Source organism: Bison bison, unplaced genomic scaffold, assembly GCF_000754665.1.
Source record: "Bison bison bison isolate TAMUID 2011002044 unplaced genomic scaffold, Bison_UMD1.0 scf7180017864063, whole genome shotgun sequence".
NCBI lineage: Eukaryota > Metazoa > Chordata > Mammalia > Artiodactyla > Bovidae > Bison > Bison bison.
Window position 1 is genome coordinate 166,831 of NW_011494635.1, and position 22,618 is coordinate 189,448.

General features: G+C 47.9%; 1 protein-coding gene across 1 annotated transcript in view; it reads left to right on the plus strand.

Moving 5' to 3' along the window:
* The window catches only part of DTD1 (D-tyrosyl-tRNA deacylase 1), a 78,866-nt gene that overhangs the window by 46,661 nt on the left and 9,587 nt on the right, over positions 1–22,618 (plus strand). The window contains exon 5 of the mRNA XM_010836597.1: positions 20,159–20,326. Coding sequence (XP_010834899.1) covers positions 20,159–20,311 — 153 coding nt within the window. The 3' untranslated portion in view covers positions 20,312–20,326. The remainder of the gene's footprint in view (positions 1–20,158; positions 20,327–22,618) is intronic.

Genomic DNA, 22,618 nt, shown 5'->3' on the forward strand with positions numbered 1-22,618 from the left:
TTTTTCGTATTCTTTGGTCAGGACTTCCATGGTGGCTCAGAACATAAAGAATCCGCCTGCAATGCGGGAGACCTGGGTTTGATCCCTGGGTTGGGAAGATCCCCTGGAGGAGGGCATGGCAACCCCCTCCAGTATTCTTGCCTAGAGAATCCCCATGGATGGAGGAGCCTGGCAGGCCGCATTCCATGGGGTCACAAAGAGTCAGATACAACTGAGCAACTAAGCACATACAAATTCGTTGGGCAAATAGTCAGAAGTGGGATGATGGCTGGATGATATGTTAGTTCTAGTCTTAATTTTTTGAGATACCTGCTTAACTGTTTTCCTGGTGGTGGTGAGTATGCTGTAAGGTGTGGAGAAGTAGAAATATAATTAAAATTTTATATACATGAAACATACAAAGTTATAAACCGATGTTACTTCAATTAAAAAAAATTAAATGAAGATGATAGTGCAAAAACATATTTTTTCCTTAGCTAGCCCTACTGGCCACATTTCAGGTACTCAGTGGCCACATGTGTCTCCTGGCTGCTGTTGTCAGTGCAGACCAAGACATCTCTGTCACAGAGCAAGTCCTAGTGGACAGGGCCGGGCAGGACATTTTGGTGATGAGCTTGATTTGTCCAGCCGGCAGGTATTGCGGAATATCTCCTTGTCAGGCTGTTCTGACCACAGGGACACCACGGGGAGCAGGGAAGGCCTGGCACTCACGGAACCACCATCACAGTGGGGATGCAGCACAAGAAGCTGAGACAGAAATCCCCGTGTGACACACGTCAAGCCTTCTCTGCCCACTGCCACTGGGGGCCACGGGTCCGTCCCTCAGGTCAGCAGGAAGAGAGATAGTTAAGCAGCACGTGTTACAGAAGGGGAGCGCGGTCAGTGCAGAGCAGCCCATCCTGTCGTCCGTCTCTCAGGCTCTCTGAGCCGCATTTTCTTCCATTTGAGTAGAGAGGCTTTTAGTCCCCGTCCTGCGGAGCGGCAGTGAGGGTGCAGAGACGAGGTGCTCGTGCAGCTTGTGCAGCTCAGCACTCAGCATTCGATGGAGACTCTATTACTCTCATCTCTTCCATCATAGAAATGGGATAGATGCTTGAAGAGCAACTTCAGCTGGAGGCAGCGGGAGGGAGGCCTCTTCCAGGAACAGGAGCAGTGGGCTCCCCCGAGCCCAGCACCCACGAGGGATGCCGCAGAGCCCAGAGGACACTCCCAGCGCGCCTCTGGTCTATAGGGAGCGCTCAGCAGACCCGTTCTGCTCGTGCCTTTATGGATCTGGTGTATACCCAGGTTCTGTTGGCCTCTGTGTAAATAGCACACCTCAACTCTTGAGCCTCTCTTAGAATTCTCCAGGTGAACTGTGGTGGGTGTCAGGTCCGGCCCCCGCAGTGCATTTCCCCCAGCTCAGGACTTCGAGTGTTTGAGTGAATTGGGTCACCTGCTGGGACAGCCCTGTCTTGGGGGGAGGGGGCAACAGCCTCTTGCCAGGTCAGACAGGATGGCCAGATGACACCTGTGGTCTCTACGTCTTTGTCGCAGATCTCCTCTGGTCTCCCCCACCCTTCTGGTCATGCTGACCCCAGGTGCCTGCCCTCGCTGGGAGGGTCCCATGTGGGTGATTGAATTGCAGGTCACTGAGGACATTCATAAGAGTGAACAGCCCTGTCTTGGTGGGGTCTAGAAAAGAGTTACTTACTGTGCTCCCAGGTAACTGCTTTTTTCTTTGCTTTTCATTAAAAAAAAAACAAAAAAACTGAGAAACTAGAGGAAAATCTTATAACCAAAATAGAGCAAATCTTTAAAAAATAATTAAACAACATTACATTGAAACATTGAATACAGAAAACTATTTTACTCTTCTTAATGGAACGATTTTAATTTCTCATTTATAGTCTTTTTGAGATAGTCACATAACCTTTATTTTGGTGTAACCACCACATACTTCTTCTAATTAAAACTCTTCTTAAATATCTTCATTGAGGGTGATTCATTTTTATGTTTATCATTTTTGTGTTTATATACTAGTTGTTAAATCACTCTACTATAAGTTCCTAACTCTCCTTTATATTGGACATCTAGATTATCTTACATTTTTTCACAGTTGTAAGTAACACCAAAGTGAACATCTTTATTCTAATAATGCTTTTTTTACGTAAGAGAAATGGTAAGAAATGAGTATGAACACATTTATGGCTCATATGTATAAGCAAGTCAGTAAAACTTCATCAGAGCACACATGTAATTTTACTATTCTGTTAGAATTTTCTAGGATTTGCTCATATACTTGTTTTTAACAATAATTACACAGTTCAGCATGACATCCTAGGAAGAGAGTACCTGGTGACAGGTGCCATGAAAGAAGTGCCTAATTCTGTGGTGGTGTAAAAGCTGCTGCTTTCCTACAATTTTTTAAAAAATTTATTTGTTTTTGACTGTGCTGGGTCTTTGTTGTTGCACAGACTCTTCTCTAGTTTCAGAAACGGGGACCACTCTCTGGTTGCAATGCACAGCCTTCCCGTTCGCAGTGGCTTCTCTTATTGGAAACAAAGGCTCTAGGGCACGTGGGCGTCAGTAGTTGCTGCGCGTGGGCTTGGTGTGTGGGGCTCCGGGGCTCTAGAGCACAAGTTCTGTAGTTGTGGCCCACGGACTTAGTTGCTGCACAGTCTGTGGGATCTTTCTGGACCAGGGATCGAACTCTTGTGTCCTGCACTGGTAGGCAGGTTCTTTACCACCGAGCCAGCAGGGAAAGCCCTCCCATGGTGTGTTATGGAACGTTCCTAACAAAGGTCAGTACATCAGTAAAGCACCAGTTAACCTATTGGCTGTTTCATTCGTTAACTCAGTGATGCACAGGGTACCAGGTTTTCTCATCAGGGACTGTGAGCCCCAGAGAGTTATTGTCCCAGGGGTGTGCAGGCAGTTGTCCCCTGCCTGATGCCTCACACGCAAGACAGCACTCAGTATCTGCCTGTGGCCAGAGGGGATGATGTTACCAACAAGCTTGGCCTAATGAATCCGTGAGAAATTCCCTCATCAGGAGTGCATAGCATTTAAAAACAATGCAAATGACCTTCCCTAAATAGGTTAGTTCCTGATGATTCATCCTGTCTTTGCTAGATCCGGGCGATGTTCTTTGAGCTTTTTAGGCTTTTATAGAGATAAAGCTTTTGCTCTTAAGACTTTAGGCTTTTCCTTCATCACGTGTGGTCCGAGGAAGGTTGGAGCAAAAGAGCCGGGGGCTGCCCCTGTGAGCTGAGTGCTCTCAGGAAGGCCATCTGGTGTGGAGAGTCCTGGGGAGCTTCTAGGATGGCATCCCTTGGGACACAGGCTGGCACACAGGTCACTTAGGAGTTAGCACTTGCCTAACCTCAGCGCCGTAGATGCAGCAGTCTGGTTTTCTTTGGTAAGCATCTGCCGAGTGGGTGATGTCCTGTGCGCTTGTTTTGGTCTCAGCTCCTACGTAATCATCTGTAAGTCCTGCAGATTACTTATTTGTGCGTCTACCAGATGAAACGCATCGAGTGCGTGGATGATTCCGAGAAGGAACAAAACTCACTCCACGGTTGATTTAAATGACCTTCTGGAGTCGTTCGTTTTGCATACCACTAATGCAGTGTGACGCCCGAGGTCCATTTTAAAGCCCCGTTATGTAACTTTATTGTTGTTATAGGAGGCATTTCTCTATAATCATTTTAATCTGTTGCATAATAAATGTTTTGAGAACCTCTTCTTCAACTGTCTGCCAAAGGGTTTTTAGAGTAAGTGTCTACTTGTATATTCTTCAAAAACAGAACAGAGAGGTGAAGCAGAAGTGCCCAGAGAAGAGACCCTTGCATTGGTCTTCTGAGCCAAGACAGAGGGAAGGGCTGACTATCTTTTCACAGAAGAAATGCTTGGTCTCCATTCTGGGGCCTCTGAATCTCCCCATCTGTGTAGAACGTCCCCCCTCACCCCCATAACAAGCTCTCCTTCCTTAATTTTAATTTTCTTGGCAATTCAGCCTCTCACATGGATGCCATTACCTATCTCCTGTTATAAATTCCCCTTTCCCTGCTTTCCAGATGAGGCAGATGTTGACTCTAGAGTGAATTAGAGCAGTTGGCTCATTTAGCAGCTTTGGATGAAGACCCGAGGCCAACTGGAGGAGCCAAACTAGTGTCAATACTGAGGTCGTAGAGCCGGCGGCTACCGTGGGCCACGCCGCATCCTCAGGGCCCCCCAGCCGCCAGTGACCGGCAGCAGGACGGTCTTAGATGTCTCTGCATCGGGAGTGCTGAAGGGAATTGCACTGTTCCGAGGATGGGGATCAGAGGCAAAGCTGTCACTATTTCTGCTGGAGGACAGATGGGGTCTGGAATAAGTCAGGAGAGGAAATTGTCAGTAAAATGCTTTTAAGAACTGGCAAACTGATGTCCTCGTCAGCATGTGTCTTTGCCGTGTCCCTAAGGTTTTCCTCCCTGTCACTGGTGGTTCCTGTTCTCGGTACTAGTTTTTGTCCCCAAGCTTGAGGACTTGGCTCCACCCTGGAGCAGGCTCAGCCTCAGCTGCCCACCGTGATCTAGAGGCCCCTTCCTGGATCCACCCCAACCCCACCCTTTATGCTTCTTGGGTTTCTTTTTTATTTGCTCTGATGTCCATCTTCAAGTCACCTTTTTTTTTTTTTTTCCCCCTAAGAAGAACGTTTGGAAAGTAAACATTCTTAGAAATCTGAACTGTACATCTTGTCCTTACAGTTGACGGTTGGTTTGGATGAACACAGATGTGTAGGTTCAAAATCCTTCAGGATTCCCGAGGGTTTTCTCCTGCCTCTGGGGACGCTTGCAGATCGGTCCCATTTTCATCCCTCTGCTGGGTGGTAGCTTTCTTTTTTCTTCCGGGGATCCTGTGGGAACCTTTTTCTTTGGTGTCCTGAAATTCCATTAAGACGTGTCCAGTTTTCATCTTGTTTATTAGTAATCCAGGATTTCATAAATCTCAATTCTCTAGCTTGCTTTTAGCTCTGGGAAGTCTCTTCCTCCTGTTATTGTTGCTGTTGTTTAGTTTCACCCCTGTTTACTTTTCTGTTCTCTCTTTCTGGAAAGCCTAGAGGTCACTTTATAGTTATTATAGATTGTTCCTCTGTCTTAAACTTTTTCAGTGTTTTCTCTGTCTTTTTCTGTTATTTTTCTCCCTGGGACAATGATTGAATTTTATCCAGCCCTTATACTGAGTTTTAAGTTCTGATAGTCATGTTTTAAGTATCCATGAACTCTCTTTGTTGTTGTTCTGATTGCTGCTTTTTGACCCCAGCTAGTGTTTTTGTTTTGTTTCTTTGTTTTTAGGGGTGTTATGTCTTCTTTTCTTTTTTTCAGTTTTGTTGAGATGAAGTTGACATACAATGTTGTATAAGTTTAAGGTGTACACCATAATGATCTGACTTGCATACATCATGAAATGACCATATTAAGTTTAGGAAGCATCTGTCATCTCATATAGATGCACAATTAAATCAATAGAAAAAATTTTTTTCCTGGTGACGAGAACTCTTAGATTTAACTCTCTGAACAGCTTTCATATACAACATACAGCAGTGTTAATTGTATTCATGTTGTACATTATGTCCCATTGCTTATTCATCCTGTAACTAGAGGTTTGTGCCATTTGGCTGCCTTCATGCAATCCCCCCCAACGCCTTTCCCCTGTGGTGACCACAGATCTGATCCGTTTTTCTTTGAGTTTGCTTTTGAAGTATAATTTGACCTATAGTACAGTGTTAGTTGGGGCTTCCCTTGGCTCAGCGGTGAAGAATCTGCCTGCAGTGCTAGAGACGCAAGAGACATGGGTTTGATCCCTGAGACAGGAATATCCCCTGGAGGAGGGCATGGCAACCCACTCCAGTATTCTTCCCTGGAGAATTCCATGGACAGAGAAGCCTGGGGGGCTATAGTCCATAGGGTCACAAAGAATTGGACACAACTGAAGTGACTGAGCACGCACGCACAATGTTAGTTCCTGTTAGGCAGCAGAATGACTGGATATTTCTATATGTTTCAAAATTATCACATTTAGTTACCATTGGTCACCATGCAGGGTATTATATGATTCTTGACTATATTCTCCCTCATAACTCATTTATTTTGTAGCTGGAAGTCTGTGCCTCTTAATCCTCCTGACCGATTTCTTTCCTCCCACAACCCTCTGGCAGCCACCTGTTTGTTCTCTCTAGCTATAACTGTTTTGTAATGTTTGTTCATTTATGATTTTTTAGATTCCACATAGAATTGAAATCAAACAGATCATGCCTTTCTCTGATTTATTTCACTTAGCCTAATACCTTATAGGTCCATCCATGTTGTTGCAAAATTTCATCCTTTTTTAAGGCTGAATAATGTTTAATTATGTATACATATAATATACATATATGTGCACACACACATACACACTTAAAATGTGATATATATGTGTGTGTGTGTATATATATACATATATATGTGTATACATACATATATACATATATATATATATATACACACACACAGACAGACACACATTATCCATTCATCTATGAGTGGATGCCTAGGCTATTTTTGAATCTTGGCTATTGTAAATAATGCTGCAATGGATATAGGGGTGCATATATTTTTTCCTAACTAGCTTTTTTGTTTTCTTCAGATAAATACCCAGGAGTAGAATTTCTAGATCATATGGTAATTCTATTTTTAATTTTTCGAGGACTCTCCATACTGTTTTCCATAGTGACAGCACCAATTTACATTCCCACCAACAGTGTAAGAGGTTTTTCAGTTTTCCCCATCCTTGCCAACACTTGTTATATGTGTTCTTTTTGATGACAGCCATTCTGACAGGTGTAAAGGGGTATCTCCTTGTGGTTTTGATTCATGGAGAGGGGTAGAGGGTTTAGTAGTATTGTCTTTTTAATGCCCTCTGAAAATATTGATTGGATTTTTAAATGTTCATTTCTGTTCACAGAATTATCTCTGCTCAGAGTCAGCTGTTCTGTTTAGTCTACCTGATCCTTCTCTCTTGAGCTGTGGGTGCTCCCCCAAGTGTCTGGCTGCTCTTGGCTGTCTGTCTGTACCTAGGGATGCTGACCCAAGTCAATTAATTAGGTGGTTGGTTGGTGGGTAGTTAGTTTACAGGTAGGTCGATTTGGTCTCCAGTTCTTCTGTTCCCTGGATCAGTGGGGGCACACAGCCTACACACATATGTGGGCAGGAACCTCAGAAAAACAGTGCAGGATCCCTCATCGACTCAGGTTTTAAAAAGGTCTGAGCAAGAGGTGGGAAAGGGTGCTTAACCGAGGGGCAAATTGGAGAGAGCAGCTTTATCCTGTAACATAAACTGAGATTTCACAGCAGTTCTAAGAACGGTATTTTTGTTGTTGTTTGTATTTGTTTTAAAAAGTTATTTTTATTTCTCAACCATTTCTCACACCAAGGACATCTTGCAGTGTCTGGAGACCATTTTGGTTTTAACAGGTGGTTGGGGAGGGAGAATGCTGCTAGCTTCTAGTGAGTAGCGGCCGGGATGCGGCTAAACACCCTGAGACCCACGGAGCATCCCGCACAACAACGGGTTAGTGCTAGTTAGTGTTAGTCACTAGTCGTGTCTGACTCTTGGTGACCCCGTGGACTGTAGGCCGCCAGGCTCTTCTGTCCATGGAATTCTCCAGGCAAGAATACTGGGCAGAGTGGGCTGCCATGCCCCCTCCAGGGGATCTTCCCAATCCAGGGGTCGAACCCACGTTTCTTGCGTCTCCTGCATTGGCAGGTGGGTTCTTTACCACTAGCATCACCTGGGAAGCTCTTTTAATTGGTGAAGAGATGGGAAGTCTGTTAAATAGGTTTTGATTCCCGCAGCCATAAATATTCCATAGCAATGCCTCAGAGTCAGTCAGTCTATACAGAAAGTCTTGTAATGGATTGAAAGCCTCTTTTTAGTGGACGCTTAGATTGCTCCACAGTTTTTACTGCTGTAAAAACCAATTCATTGAACACCCTTTTGTATGTATCTTTGTGCACTAAGCCACTTATTTTCCACAAGATAAATTTTAAGAGGTGAAATTATTGGTCGAAGTGTGCAGCCACTTGCTGTGGGTTGCCAGATTGCACTCCTGAGGTCCAAACTAACTCTCCATCAGCATCATGTAATGTTCCTTTTCTTAAACCCTCATGAAGGCTGAGTATTATCATTGTTTAATCCTTGTCAACTTGGTGGATTCTAAATTGCATCTCATTGTTTTATTTGCATCAGTTTAATTGCTAGTGAAGTTGAGCTCTTTCTCATAAGCTTATTAGGCATTGGCATTTTTTCTTATGTAAAAAATTGCCTATGAACATGAATTTCAGATTCTGATTAATTCATTTCTTGTTTACATTTCTATTTTTTCTTCACTGATTAGTTTTGGGATTTGCATAACTCAATTTTATTGGCTACATTACTTAATACAATTTCCTTTATTCGTCTCTCAAGAGGCTGGAGTTCTATGAGTAAGTTATTTATGCATTTATTTTTTAAGGATGGGAATGGCCATGATACATTCTGAAGACTTGCAAGTTTGGGGACACCCTGGTTGACTGGGAACGTTTGGGTCATCATCCGTTGCCTTCAGGTTCTATAGGTGTCATCCCAATGGCTGGTTGGCCTCCTTCCTTCCTTACCCACATGTCTGTCTGTCATCATGCAGTCATCCTTTCGTTCATGGGACACCCAGGTCCCTAGTGCTTTACTGCTGCCTCTCTGCTGGCATGTAGTCATGTGGAAGAGAAGATGATGCTCTCTGTGTGGATTTCTCTCAATTTCCCTGACGGCTGGTCCTTCCAGGATACACTTGAGCCCGTGGCATGTCCTTCTGTAATGTCTTTACTTATTGCTTTCTCAGTATCTGCTCTGATCTCGCCTTTTCTCCCTTCCTACACGTGACTTCCAAGTTTCTGCTGTCTTTGCTTATCATCTTTTCCTCTGTGTATTAGGATTACATGAATTGATTTTCCTGAGTCATTAATTTCTTTCCGTAGTATTGGATCTGTGGTTAACTATATCCAGTGTATGAGTTTTCTTTCTTAAACTTTAAATTGCCTATTCAAGTAATTATGTGCATAATTAAAAATATTTAACATATAAAGGCTTGTAATAAAAATACCCTTTTTTGGCCTGTTTTCCCTCGTCCTTGTTCTCTTCCCCACAAGCAAGTACCTCTAACATACTTTAAGCTGTTTCCTTGGGTCCTTTCCCTCTTTATCCCTAAATAATAAACTTTTACCATTTCTTGATGTACTAAGTTCTGACATTATTTATCTCACATTACTGTAGAGGAGGAATCTGCACTGTTCACATCCCCCATCTTCCCAGTGTTGTGATATCATTTTAATTGAATCAGTAAATGGTTTTATGTTGCCATGACCCCGTGACTATGGTCACCCCAGGATCCAAGTTGTATCCTATGTTTTTTTTCTCTTGTTCAGTCTTTTGCTTTTCTGGGAGTGTGTACTTATCTTTTCTTCTTGAGATCCTGCTGAAAGCACTGTTTTGTCCTCTTGCTCCCAGACCTCTGTTTCTAAGCATTATCTCTCTCTAGGAATGGCACCCCAGTCCAGTACTCTTGCCTGGAAAATCCCATGGACGGAGGAGCCTGGTAGGCTGCAGTCCATGGGGTTGCTAGGAGTTGGACACGACTGAGCGACTTCACTTTCACTTTTCACTTTCATGCATTGGAGAAGGAAATGGCAACCTGCTCCAGTGTTCTTGCCTAGAGAATCCCAGGGGGGAGCCTGGTGGGCTGCCATCTATGGGGTCGCACAGAATCGGACACGACTGAAGTGACTTAGCATAGCATAGCATAGGCCCCTTTCTGGGAGCCCCTCTGGAGCCCTCGTGCCCACCTGCCCCCGCCCCCAATGTGGACAGGTAAACCCCTGGCGGCTGAGCACCCTGGCTTTGACCTCTCTGTAGGTCGTGTGCACTGTTTTTCTGGGGCCCATGTCTTCCCCTTTTCTGGATTATTTGTTGCTCCAGATCTGCTCTGTTGGCATTTGTGCAACATGTGAGACCAAGTGGGGCAGAGGAAAGGCTCCCCCTCCTCTTTTTTAAGAGTCTTGCAAATTGAAGAAACATTTTGAATCATTTACAGAGCACTGTTAGTTTCAAATGCTCATGAAGAGTTTTCTGTTACCAATTATGCACTGGAATACCAACACTGAAATGGTTTTAGTGTCTCCTTAAACTTTGCTCCCCAGTGATTAACCAGACACGTGCTGACAGCGAGCTCAGTATCAACTCCAGTCCTAGATGGATGTTGAATAAACCAGGCGCCTGTTATTTCTGCCTCTGAACAGCAGTGGCCCAGAGAGGTTAGCTGTTGCCTGTCACTCTGGAGATTTTCCAGTGAAGGAAGGGCCCAGGGCACAGGCGTGAGGAGGGCTCTTGGGTCCTTTTCCCCAGTGGGGTGGGGAGGGGGTGGTCAACAACAAAACTCTTGGATGCTGAAACACATCGTTGGCCATGTATGTGGGCGACCAGTCTTCAGAGCATTCACCTGTATGAGATGTCACAGGACTGTAAACTGCATCCCTCAGCCCCTTGAATGGGGGACCCTCATCTCCCCCGTGGCCCTCCAGTTTCCCAGGTGCTGACTGGTGGAGAATGTGGGGTCACACTGGCCAGTGACACAGGGAGTGCGCACATGAGACCCTGGCTCATCTCAGAGCATCTGAAGCACTTCGGTCGGGGTGCCCCCAAAGTGAGAGGCTTCGGTTCAGGTAGTTAACGTGGATAGTCTTCCCAGGGGGCACAGGGAGGGTGGAAACCAGATGGGGAGGGGGAGCCAGCGTGTGACCCCTGGGCACCCCCTGAGGGACCGAAGTCACCTCCAGAGGTGCTCGCCTTGGGACCACTTGTGCTCTGGCCGGGCCTGCGGGCGTCTTCATGATGAAGGTGCAGATGCTCTGGCAGGAGGTCAGAAGTCGTGGGCTGGTGGGCAGCTGTCCTAACCCTGCAGGGACCCCAACAGCCTCAGCTGCGAGGATGGAGAAGCCCACGCCTGGGCTGACCTCCATCCCACGATGGCCCGAAACAAACCACCCAATGTGTCGCATCGCCCGCAGGGAAGGCTGGGTGGATGGGGGAACAGGCAGCTGAGTAGGAATAAGGCAGAGACAGCAAGCACCCCACCCTCACCTACCACTGTGCATGCCTAAGAGGGTTTTTGTAAACAAGGGGGAAATGAGAAAATAAAATTAGCTTGCACAATTTCAGATGGGAACGGATGCCTCCTTGCCTGACTTCTCCGCACGCCCCCCACCCCCGGCTTTTTTTAATTCCCACAAAAACCTCAAGCAGAGTTAATAATGTATGAAAATTAGGTACCATGTGTGTACTTTGCTTTGTTATGTTTTTATTAAGCAGCCAGTTGATTTAAAAATAACACAACGCAACAGTTGACATAATGGCAGACGCCTTGGCGTGTATGGCAACATCCTCTTTGAATGTTGTCAGATTTTCCATTACACAAGGACACTTTAAAAAAAGAGGTTTCAGAATTATCGCATAATAGGAAATTATATCAAGTTACAGTTCAATAAAACAAATTGCCCGACACAAATTCCAGTTTTTAAAGATGGCTCGATCAGTTAGAACTAGTCCGAGGAAGTCGGTTTCTATAGATTGTTTAAAATCCCACCGTAGTCTGACACTTCTGTCTTCCTGGAGTTTCTCTAGGCTACTCGGGTTTGGCCTACTCTTTTTTTTTTTTTTTTTTACCTTCTCTTCTGTCCTCTTCCTGTCCTCTGCCCTCCGGCCTGTTAGGCAGCAGGAGAAGCCGCAGGTCGTGGGCCCAGAGGTTTCCAGGACCTCAGCAGGTGCCCCGCCCCTGAGGGTACCGTGGGCTGGCTCGGGGGCTTCAGACTGAGGTGGGTGCCCTCTCCCAGGTTTCCAGCACCAGCCTGTGTCATTTCTTGATGGATCCCTGCCCATGGTGGAGGGGCTGCAGGCTTCTCTGGTCACTGTGCAGGGACCCTTGGGCTTTCCTGCACCTCCATGGTGGGGCTGGATGGCTGCCTCCTGTGTGTGTGTGTGTGTGTGTGTGTGTGTGTGTGAGATTGCACCTGACCCCAGGAGGAACACCGTCGGTGGAGCATTGCTCTGCTCCACAGCGCATCTTCCTTACTGTCTCAGGTGTGTTAATTAGCCAGCAAAACAGTTGTCTGGTGTCAGTGCATTTGGTGGATCTGCAGGGTGGGAGAGTGGTCAGCAGGCCGGTTTCAATGAATCGGCACCGTCAGGGCATTCTGGTGGCAGGAGTTGGTGGACCCAGGAAGGATGGCGAGCTTATGGAGGGAAGGTTCTAGAGCTGTTGAGAAGGACTCATGGGCTGCTGGGTGTGGGGCATTTTGTCTCTTAGCTCCTGTCTTTACTAACGAGGGGACATGCCAGCCGTGTCCCCTCCTCAGCAGCTTCCTGAGGTTGCCCGCTCGTGCCTCCTGATGTCAGCAGGTGTGGGCCAGTGTCTGCAGAGCCATCGTTACCTCGTGGTGTTTTAAAACGTAATTGCAGAGGAGACATTTGATCTCGATGACTTGCACCATAAGACTTTCGTGGAATCTTTGCAAGGGGTGGGTTGGAACAGAACTTTTCCATCTACACCACGGTCTATAAAAATCCTAGTAACTGACTTCATGGGGCTTGAGCTTTTCTTTTGTTATTTCCTTCACTCTCTGATTAGATTCTGCTCATGTGCAGGACAGAACAGTCTAACAGGAAATAACCAGCATTGAAATATCTCAAGGGCAAGACTATACCTGGTACCACCCTTGTAAGGACGGCACAGGTTTGGCTGCCCCAGCGCTAGGGCTGACCTCAGAAGCCCCTGTCCAGGTGAGCTTTGGCTCCTAAGGAGCCAGGTCAACAGGAAGCTCGGCTGGGAGTCCGGAGGCCTGGTGCTTTCCCCGGCCTGGCCGTGGCCTTGAGCTTGCTCTCTCAATTGACTCCACCCCTCCGTGGTGCTCAAAATCAATCTGGGAATAAGATGACCTGCTCTTGACTTCTCAGAATGCTCAAGGTGACAAATTGGTTGTCACCATCTAAGGGGCCATTTGTTTCCCTGGTGTGAAGACAGACTTTTAAGGGAGGAAATTAACATTTTAGGTTACACTCGTGGGCCCTTTGAGGAGGGAGATGCTCCTTTTAGTCGGCTGCCATCTAAAAGTGAAGAAGACCTGAAATGGTTTTTGTGGGATTTGTGAGAACATACAGAAACACTTAGAAGTTGTAATTATTCACACCTTTTTGCAAAATTGTGTTAGAAGCAAGTCTGAGGCACCGTTTTGCTCCAGGAGGGACCCTTCCATCAGGGGTTCCTGGGTACCTGTTATGTTCAGAAATGTAAAGAAATCACTTTTCTCGGTCCCTCCGACACGGCTGCTCACGCCTGTCAGCTGGGTGGTTGGATGTTCCTGAGAGGGGCAGGCGTGTGGTGGCAACAGCAGACACACGTCTCTGTGTCTCCCCCTTCACACCCTCTCAGCCTGGATGGGTATCCCCAGCCGCAGAGCCATGCCCTCTGCTGAGCTTCTCCGGAAAGAGCAGAATCTCAAGGTGGCTGGAATGCTGACTGTGTGGACCATGGTGCAAGTCTGGGACTGGCTGGTGTCTGCAGCACCCTGGAGTTGCTCCTTCATTTCGTGTTTTATGTCACTGTCCACTGGATTGTTCCACAGGCTGGAGGGACCCGCCTTTAAAGATGTTTCAGCAGCGAGTGCTGGACCGCCCACCACCATAGCCGTCTCCATCTGACCCAGTCCCCCAGTCAGCTGGCAGAGGTCTCCACCTCTGTCTTGGGTGATGGTTACCCCAGCAGCACCTTGTCCCACCTCTCATCCCAGCCAGGGGATGTTCTGAGTCCTGGCCATGCCTTGCCCTCCCTTCCTCAGCTTCTCCTGGCTCAGCCCTGACTTCCCTTGGCCTCTTGCTTCTCAGCCTTGTCCTCCACAGCCCTTGACCTTCTGGTTCAGTCGCCTCATGCCGGGGGGGCCTGCACCCTCCCCTGTGAGTGTCCTGTAGTGAAGATGAATACAGAGGCAGTGCTGCCTGGAGTGGGCACACCTTCCCCTCCCTCCAGGGACTCCCGCCCCGCCCCACCCTCAGCTCTGCTTCCATTCAGGCTTCCCTGAACTTGAGGGCCTGTACCCCACCAGCCCACCACACACTGGCCACCCCGTGTTCCCTGGTGCTGATTGCCTCTGCGGCTGCCCCTTGCTCGTGGCCACCCCGTTTATCTGTGGACAGGCTGGAGCCACACTTGCCTCCCTCACCCTGGCCCACCTCTCCTACTGCCGCTGATGGGCCTGCAGGCCTCTCCTGAGGTCAGTACCAGTGACCTCGAAGCGCTCTTCCAGGTCCTCATTGCTCTGGAGGCTTCCCCATCCTGCTTCCTCTTAGCCGAGTATCTAGTTCACTCACCTTAGGTTTGGTCCTTCTGATTCTTCAGCCACAGGTAGAAACATCCAGTCACACTGAGGTCCTGCAGTGGCTTTTTGGTAAACCACTAAGGAGCAGGATCTGGGTCAGGGCTGGTTTTGTTTTCATTTGTTGAAAGGAAATGGCCCCAGGGTCCCTGTGTGTCTCCATCTGCAAGGCTGAGTGCAAAGGAGGGTAGCCGCTTGGCCTGCCATGAGCTTCGGGCAGGATGCTGGGGTCGCCAGTGCTGTAAGCTTCTCCACTTCAAAACGGGGTGGTAATAGTTCCTTTCATGCACACCCAGGGCTGAGAATAAGACCAGGCTGGAGTGGGGATTGCTAGTTATTTGTGTGGTGGACATTCGGCCCAGAGAGCCAGGGCTATGTCTGATTCTCCCCTATGTTCCTGGCACCTTGGACAGGACATGACTTGTAGCCAGTGCTCATAAATTTCTGAACTGAAGCTTATAGATTAAGGCCACATGACTCCCTGGAGAGAATGTAGAGCTTGGTGTCTAGAGGCCTGGGGTGTTGTCCCGTGTCTGCCTCTTGCATCCTGTGGACGACCCCTGAGCAAGTCTCACCCCCTGAAGGTCCATTTCTCCTTTACTTTGATGGGTGTGTGATGAGATGCTTTGCTGTCAGCTGGTCGTGCTCCAGACGTGCCCACATGTAGCTGAAACAGTGAGGAACTTAGTGATCCGTGCCCCCCTCCAAGAGGACAGCTGATTCCTCTGGCTTGGCCCTGCCCCTGCCCCTCCTCAGGGCTTCTGTGTCCCCCAGACACCCCCTCCTCATTCTGAGAACTGCCTCCGTTCTGAGAAGTCTCATGCACTTGTGTTTATTTGGGAGCAAAATGGTCCTCTGAAGCCCCTGGAGCTCCCTTAGGTCCGGTCCTCGTGACTGTGCCTCAGGTCCGTGTGAGAGCAGGCTCAGGGCCACTTCTGAGTAGAGGGAAGAGGAGGGACTGGATGGTGACTGTAGCTCAGGCCACCAGTGTGGTTTCTCCGGGGGATGCTGGTAAGGACGCACCTGTTAGTGGGCTGTTCAGAGCAGTCCGGATCAGTTGGGCAGAGGTACAAAGCCAGGAGCCCACCAGGGGGCTGTATCTACCCCAGTGACTTTACCTTTGCCCAGTTGCATGCTTGAAAACAGGATGTGACTGCCCTGGTAGAGCTTAGGGAGCTTGTCCTCTGTGGTGTGGCCGCAGTCTCCACCCTGCCCTGATGTCTCATGTGTGGTCACTTCACTCATGCTCTTGCCTGGAGCCGCAGATCATGATCATGTTTTCGGGCCCTATGATGGAGAACTGTGACCTTTGTGTTCAACCAGCTTATTTGTATGTTAGGCACTTAGAGCATGATCATCTTGATTAAAAAGAAAGCTCTTTGTTTTCTCAGTGGATTTAAGCATGAGTCAGGGAGGTTTGGGTCTAAATAGTCCAGTCCTCTATTCTTTGCTACAACCACCCCCGACCTACCCCCCGCCACCTTCAGAGATGCGGCGCGAGAGGAATGGGCTGACCTCGGGATGGTTACCTGGCCCCTGGGGTTGTCTTGGCCTGGAACTGCCTTTGGAAGGTTTGGGTTTCACTTTGAGACACTAGAGCCTGTATGGTTTGCAAACTGCTTTGCAATATGGACCCTCTCAGATGATTAAAAAAAAATTCCCTGATGGTCCAGTGGTTAAGAATCCACCTGCCAATGCAAGGGACACAGGTTTCATCCCTGGTCTGAGAAGATCCCACATGCCATGGGGCAGCTAAGCCAGTGCACCGCAACTACTGAGCCCATGAGCTGCGACTACTGAAGCGTGCGTGCCTGGGGCCTGTGCTCTGCAGAAGAGAAGCCACTGTACACAGCCAAGAGCCGCCCCCTCACCTCAACCAGAGAGCCCACACCAGAAACGAAGATCCAGTGCAGCCAAAAATAAAATAAAAAATCTTTAAAAATGAAAAAACAAACAAAAAGCAAAAGTCCTCCATCGCGCTGGTGTAGGTGTGTCACCACAGGCCTGTCGTGGTTTATATTTTCCTTGCCGTTTGTGTCCTCGTTAACTTGAAAGCCACGGCGTGCTACAGGAGTCTGTATGCACACCCTTTTCTTCTTCTTTTTCTTTCTCATTTGTTTCCTCAAAAAAAAAAAAAAATCCACTGCTTTCTTGCCTTGAGATGTAAATTCCACATTCTGGCTGCATTGGATTCCAACTTTTTCCGAGAAAAGGCTTAAATTTATTAGGTTAGTTCAGAATGTTCTCGCAGAGAAACTTTTACTCTGAGGCATGGAGCCATGTGTGGTCGGGGTTGTTTTAAGATAAATAATGAAAGAGTCAGCATCACATCCTTTACAGAAAGTCGGGCTGTGCCTGTTGCTTCAGTAATTGTCACACGTGATCCACAAGCTTGGTCCAGGGCGGCGGGCACAGGGCTGGGGTGGAAGGTCAAGTGGATGCTCCCGCAGTTTTACTCGGCATTGATGGCACCCCTGGGTCAGTGCAGAATTGGATGGGCGATGTGGGGACCTGAGGACCCTTAGGAAGCCTGCTTCTACTGGGAATTGTTCCCTGTCGTCCAGCCAGGATCTGGTTTCTCAACAGTGTTAAAGAGTGGGAGGCAGATAACAGAATCACAAACAAGCCTTTGTGTATAATGGACTCTCAGCATCACAGAGCCTTGGTCTGCTTGTGTCACTGGAGATGGCCACATTGTTTTATATTTACCTCTAAAGAGGGGAACCAAAACCAAGAGACCCTCTTTGGGGAATAAAAGTCATGCTTTCTCAGAGGCTAGCTTGGAACATATTCACAGTTATATAGGTATGTATAAGTATCCATCTGCCTGCAGACATGTATATGTAGAACACACATGTGTCAACGTGCATACAGACACTGATGTGAATATAAACTGCTGGCAGCAGCTTATCACAGTTCACTGCTGAATGTTGATTTCTAGATGTTTGGATTCCATAACCTAAGGACATGAAAAATAAAAAAGGAAGGGGTTGCCAACATCATGTTTTCTAAGGTCGTTAAACATTTTCTTGGTGGTGGATGGTAAGTAGACTTACTGTGATGATCATTTTGTACTATATACAAATACAGAATCACATTGTACACCCGAAACTGATAAAATGTTATATGTCAATTATGTCTCAGTAAAAATTATTTTAGTTGTAAGATACACACAACATAAAATTTAACATCCTGCCCATTTAAAAGTGTACAGTTCAGTATGGTTATATACATTCATGTTGTGCATCCAAGATCATTTTACAAGAAAAAGAACTAGACAGATGGGCCCCATTTCCTGTCCTAATCATTTCATAGAGGAAAGAGTGCCAGAAGGGAAACAAGGCAGGGAGGCTGGCATCTTGTGTGTGTATGCATGTGTGCACACGCCTAGTCAGTCAGTTGTGTGTGACTTTCTGACCCTCTGGACTGTAGCCCACCAGGCTCCCACTGTCCATGGAATTTTCCAGGCAAGAATACTGGAATGGGTTCCCTTATCCTTCTCCAGGGGATCTTCCTGACCCAGGGATCAAACCCATGTCTCCATCATTGGCAGGCAGATTCTTTACCCATTGAGCCTCTGGGGAAGCCCAGCTGGCATCTTGATGAAGGATGTTCCTCCCGCATCTGTGATAGAAAAGCACAGAGAAAATAATAATCATTTATGGAAACATAACAGTGCAGAGGGACAGAGGGCAAGGAGCTCTTTGTAGCCTTTACTCAGATGTGTAAAATGCTAACCTTCTTGTTTTGCCATTACACCTAAAACTAATATCATGTTGTCTGCCAATTATATCTTAATAAAAAAAATACTCGCTTGTTTCTTCTTTGCCTAAAACCATCCTGCTCACAGCATCTGTCCTTGAGCTGTTTGTTACCAGGCCACAGCAGGTCATAGAGCTCGGGCTGGAGGAGCTCAGCGTGGCTTCCAAGCATACAGTTCAGCGGTGGTATTTCTTCACAGTCAGACTTTGCAGACGAAGGAAGCCATGTGTTCATTTATGTCCTGGCATGAATCTTATCATTGCTGGCCTGAGTGCCAGTAGCAAGCATTTCACGTCTGGCAGTGGTCAGCAGCCCTGTTCTAGAGCTCGTCTTGTTTTTATAGAAGTTAACCCGGTGGTTACAGTCAGAGCCCGTATATATTCATTCTACTGTGATACCACGCTCTACTCTTTCTCCCCAAAGTTAACTAGTGAACTGACTTTGGTTTGTACTCTCCAAGCCCCTCTTATATCTGCTGAAATCCTGCCATTAAGGCTTCTGAAACTGACATTGGTTTGTATTGACTATAAACTGGGTTTAAAGACTTATCTATGTTGATCCATGTCCATCTGCTCTAGAGGATCACTCTGTATGACTGTGCCACATTCTAATTACCTGTCTTCCTATCGGTGGACACCTGGGTTGTTTCTAGGTTCTTGCTGATACATTAATACCACAGTGCACATGCCAGGGAGCCTTTCCTGCACACACGAGAGGGAGTTTATCCCAGGGAGCTTTCTGGGAAGAGAGTCACCAGGTCAAAAGGGAAGAGAAGGCTTTGTTCACAAAATTGAATTCCCTGCTCAACCAACCTGGCTATTTACTGCAGTTGTTCAGGCACCTGGAGTGGGAGTAGGGGGAGAGAGAATATTAAGTCAACCAGTAATAAATTTGGTTTTCTGGACCAAATTGAAAGTTTCTGATTGTTGATCTGTCTAAAGGTTTAGCTCAGAGTCTAAGAATAGTAAAGCAAGCATCTGGCAGGTTGCTTACAGTGACTTTTCTTCATGTCTCTGGGCTTGGGGCAGAGACCAGTGGGGAGCAGCCAGCCCTTCAGGTTCCCCCTTTTCCATGTGAACAGCAAAATGTTTGCAGACTTGGCCTGGGGAGCCCATGAACCTGGGTGTTGCCATCTGTCAGGCTTTGTCACAGATGGCTCTTCTGGTCCAAGAAAGTCCTCTGGCCACAGCTTGGTCCATCTCCTCAGATGAGTTTCTCAGCATGCCTTTCTGGAGTGCTGGGCATTGCTCAAGAGTTCCAGCAGATCTGTCTTCCCGCTGTCTGGTTGTGGTCTCTGAACAAGCTGGGGAGGCACCCAGAAGGGCAGAAGTGGCCTCGGGTGGCCTCAGGTGGCCTGGGGGACATGTGTGAGGGCCCCGTGGCAGCATCTCCAGGTAGCCGCCATGCAGCCCGCTGCGAACACCAGGGCCTGGACCATGGATGAGTCTCAGGACAAACCGAGAGCTAAGGGGATGTCCACATGCTTTGTGTCACAGCTTCTCTTAACCTTCAGTAAATAGGAGAGTGAGCTTATCTAAAGAGCTTATCACTCTTTAGGAAACAGTGAACAGGAAGACAACCTGCCCATGAGAAAAAGCTATAGAGCCATGAAAGAAAAAAATAGCTAAACTATAAACTAGACTAAAAGCCTTTCCTGCTCAGCCTGTCAGAGCAGCCTATGAGTGGACCCTTCCCACAGACCCCGGGACAGGCTGAGCTATGGGGAGGGTCTGACGGAGATCACACGTCTGATGCATCTGGTGTCAGATGGATAGACAGTGGGTATGGTATCTGGTGTGTCAGAGCCAATGCGATACCCCACATTATCAGACAGAAATCGTTGTCCGTGGTTGCTGCCTGTGAGGTCATTGGTGTTTTGGACATACAGGCATGAGTTTACATTTGTAAAATAATTCTTTCTTTCTTTTTTTAACAACCAGCTGTCAAAGCTTGAAAAGCAGCAGCAGAGGAAAGAAAAAACCAGAGCCAAAGGGCCTTCTGAGTCAAGCAAGGAGAGAAGTGCTCCCCGCAAGGAAGACCGCAGTGCCAGCAGTGGGGCCGAGGGGGACGTGTCCTCGGAGCGGGAGCCGTAGGTGGGCTGGATGCAGGTAGGGTGGCCTCCTCGAGCTACGTGGTCTTCTTATGTGGGGGCACTGGTCAAGGATGGAGGATGGGACGGCTTGGGGCAGTTTACTTTATGGACGTTCGCTTGTGGTCGCCTTAAATCCTGCTGCCCTCCAGGATGGAAAGAAGAGCTGAGATGCACCTGCATCAGCTGACCGCTGCGGTTCTTAATGCTACTAGAGTGTTCCAGACTTGAGCTCCCACTTCCACACTTTCCTCTTGGGAGCTGTGTGTTGGGGGGACTTGCAGCTGGCACTCTGTGCAGCCTCTCACCTGTTGTCCTTCACTGCACCCTCCTGGCGCTGCCCACTCATGTTCCAGGGGGTTCCCTGTAGTTTTGGGTCCAACTCCCTGCCTAAAGGTCATGGGGTCGATGTCTCTGCTGCCTGATGGCCCTTGGCTTAGCTTAATTCCCTGTGAACACATCACTTGCCAGCATTCACTGGTGCAGGGAGAAGCATGGGAACCGTCCAGCCACATGTCAGCCGGCACACTGGCGTGGGGGTGTGGAGGGATGCGGGCGAGACTCCAGGGAATGAGGGATTGAGGGGCAGGACCTTGAGGGGCCAGTGGAAACGGGGCGAAGCGGGCAAGGGCATGGAGCTGCCCAGCTGAGAGGAGAGCAGGTGTGCGTGTTGGGATGACCTGGACAGGTGGGCACGGGCAGAGGCTGGAGAGTGGGCACATCGACTGCTATCCGGATGCTTGTCTGAGGCAGGGGCCCAGAACAGTCCAGGCCGTGGTGAGTCTGGTGGGCGGGTCTGAGCCACCTGGGTTCTGTCCTGGGGTCCCGGGGGGGCTCTGAGAGCTGTCAGATGCACAAGGGACACAGGTTCCAGTTTAGAAAGGTGAGCCAACAGCCCTAGGGAGCGGGCTGGAGGGCACAGGCCAGTGGGGAGGCAGCTGCAGAATGCACGGGATCAAGAGCCGGTGTGCAGTTCAGAGCCTTTGGCCTGTGAACTGTGGTTCAGATCAAGTCCGCCTGTGGGTTAGGGTTAGGGTTAGGGTTAGGGAACCCTAACCCTAACCCTGGGAACCCTAACCCTAACCCTGGAGATGCCACATAGTGAGAGAACACCTGGGACGTGGCTTCTGCCTCTGGAGTGGGGTGCCTGGGGTCTTCCTGTGGGATGTCTGTTAGGATGCTCGCTGCCAGCACGGAGACAGTGAGCTGAGCCCGCAGGTGTGGCCAGGCACGGTGGAGCCGGCTTGCAGACAGGCAGGACGCAGATCTCGGAAGAGGTGGGGTTGCTAAGCCATGTTGTGAGGGGGCCATGTGGGATGGTCAGTCCTGTAGGTCCTGTTGACTTGGCCCAGGCTCCGTGTTTTGTCAGAGTGTCACTATGGGGAGGTGACAGCCATGTCCACTGATCTGGGCTCAACGTGTGTCACACACTCATGTGAACATGAAGCCAAAGTTGGAAGGGAGTCCCTTCATGCTCGGCCTCCTTTGTCATCATCACAAACCCCACCTTGTTCTGGATCTTGATGCTCTGACCTAAAGCCACTGATTTTTATTCATGAACTGAAACAGTTGGTATGAGTTTTGTTGTTGTTCAGTCACCCAGTCGTGTCTAGCTCTTTGCAACCCCTATGGACTGCAGCATGCCAGGCTTCCCTGTCCTTCATTATCTCCTGGAGCTTGCTCAAACTCATGTCCATTGAGTCGGTGATGCCATTCAACCATCTCATCCTCTGTCGTCCCTTTCTCCTCCTGCCTTCACTGTTTCCCAGCATCAGGGTCTTCTCCAGTGAGTCAGTTCTTCACATCAGGTGGCCAAAGTATTGGAGCTTCAGCTTCGGCATCAGTCCTTCCAATGAATATTCAGAGTTGATTTTCTTTAGGATTGATTGGTTTGATCTCTTGCAGTCCAAGGGACTCTGAAGAGTTTTCTCCAACACCACAGTTCAAAAGCACCATTTCTTCAGCACTCAGTCTTTTTTATGGTACTCTCGTATCCGTACATGACCACTGGAAAAACCATAGCTTTGACTGTATAGACCTTTGTTGGCGAAGTAATGTCTCTGCTTTTTAATATGCTGTCTAGGTTTGTCATAGCTTTTCTTCTTTAAAAAACACATAGCAAGGAGCAAGTGTTTTTTAATTTCATGGCTGCAGTCACCATCTGCAGTGATTTTGAAGCCCAAGAAAATAAAATCTAGACACTGCTTCCACTTTTTCCCTTCTATTTGCCACGAAGTGATGGGACCGGATGCTATGATCTTTGTTTTTTTTTTTTTTTTCTTTTTCAATAAGTTTATTATTCTTATCTGAA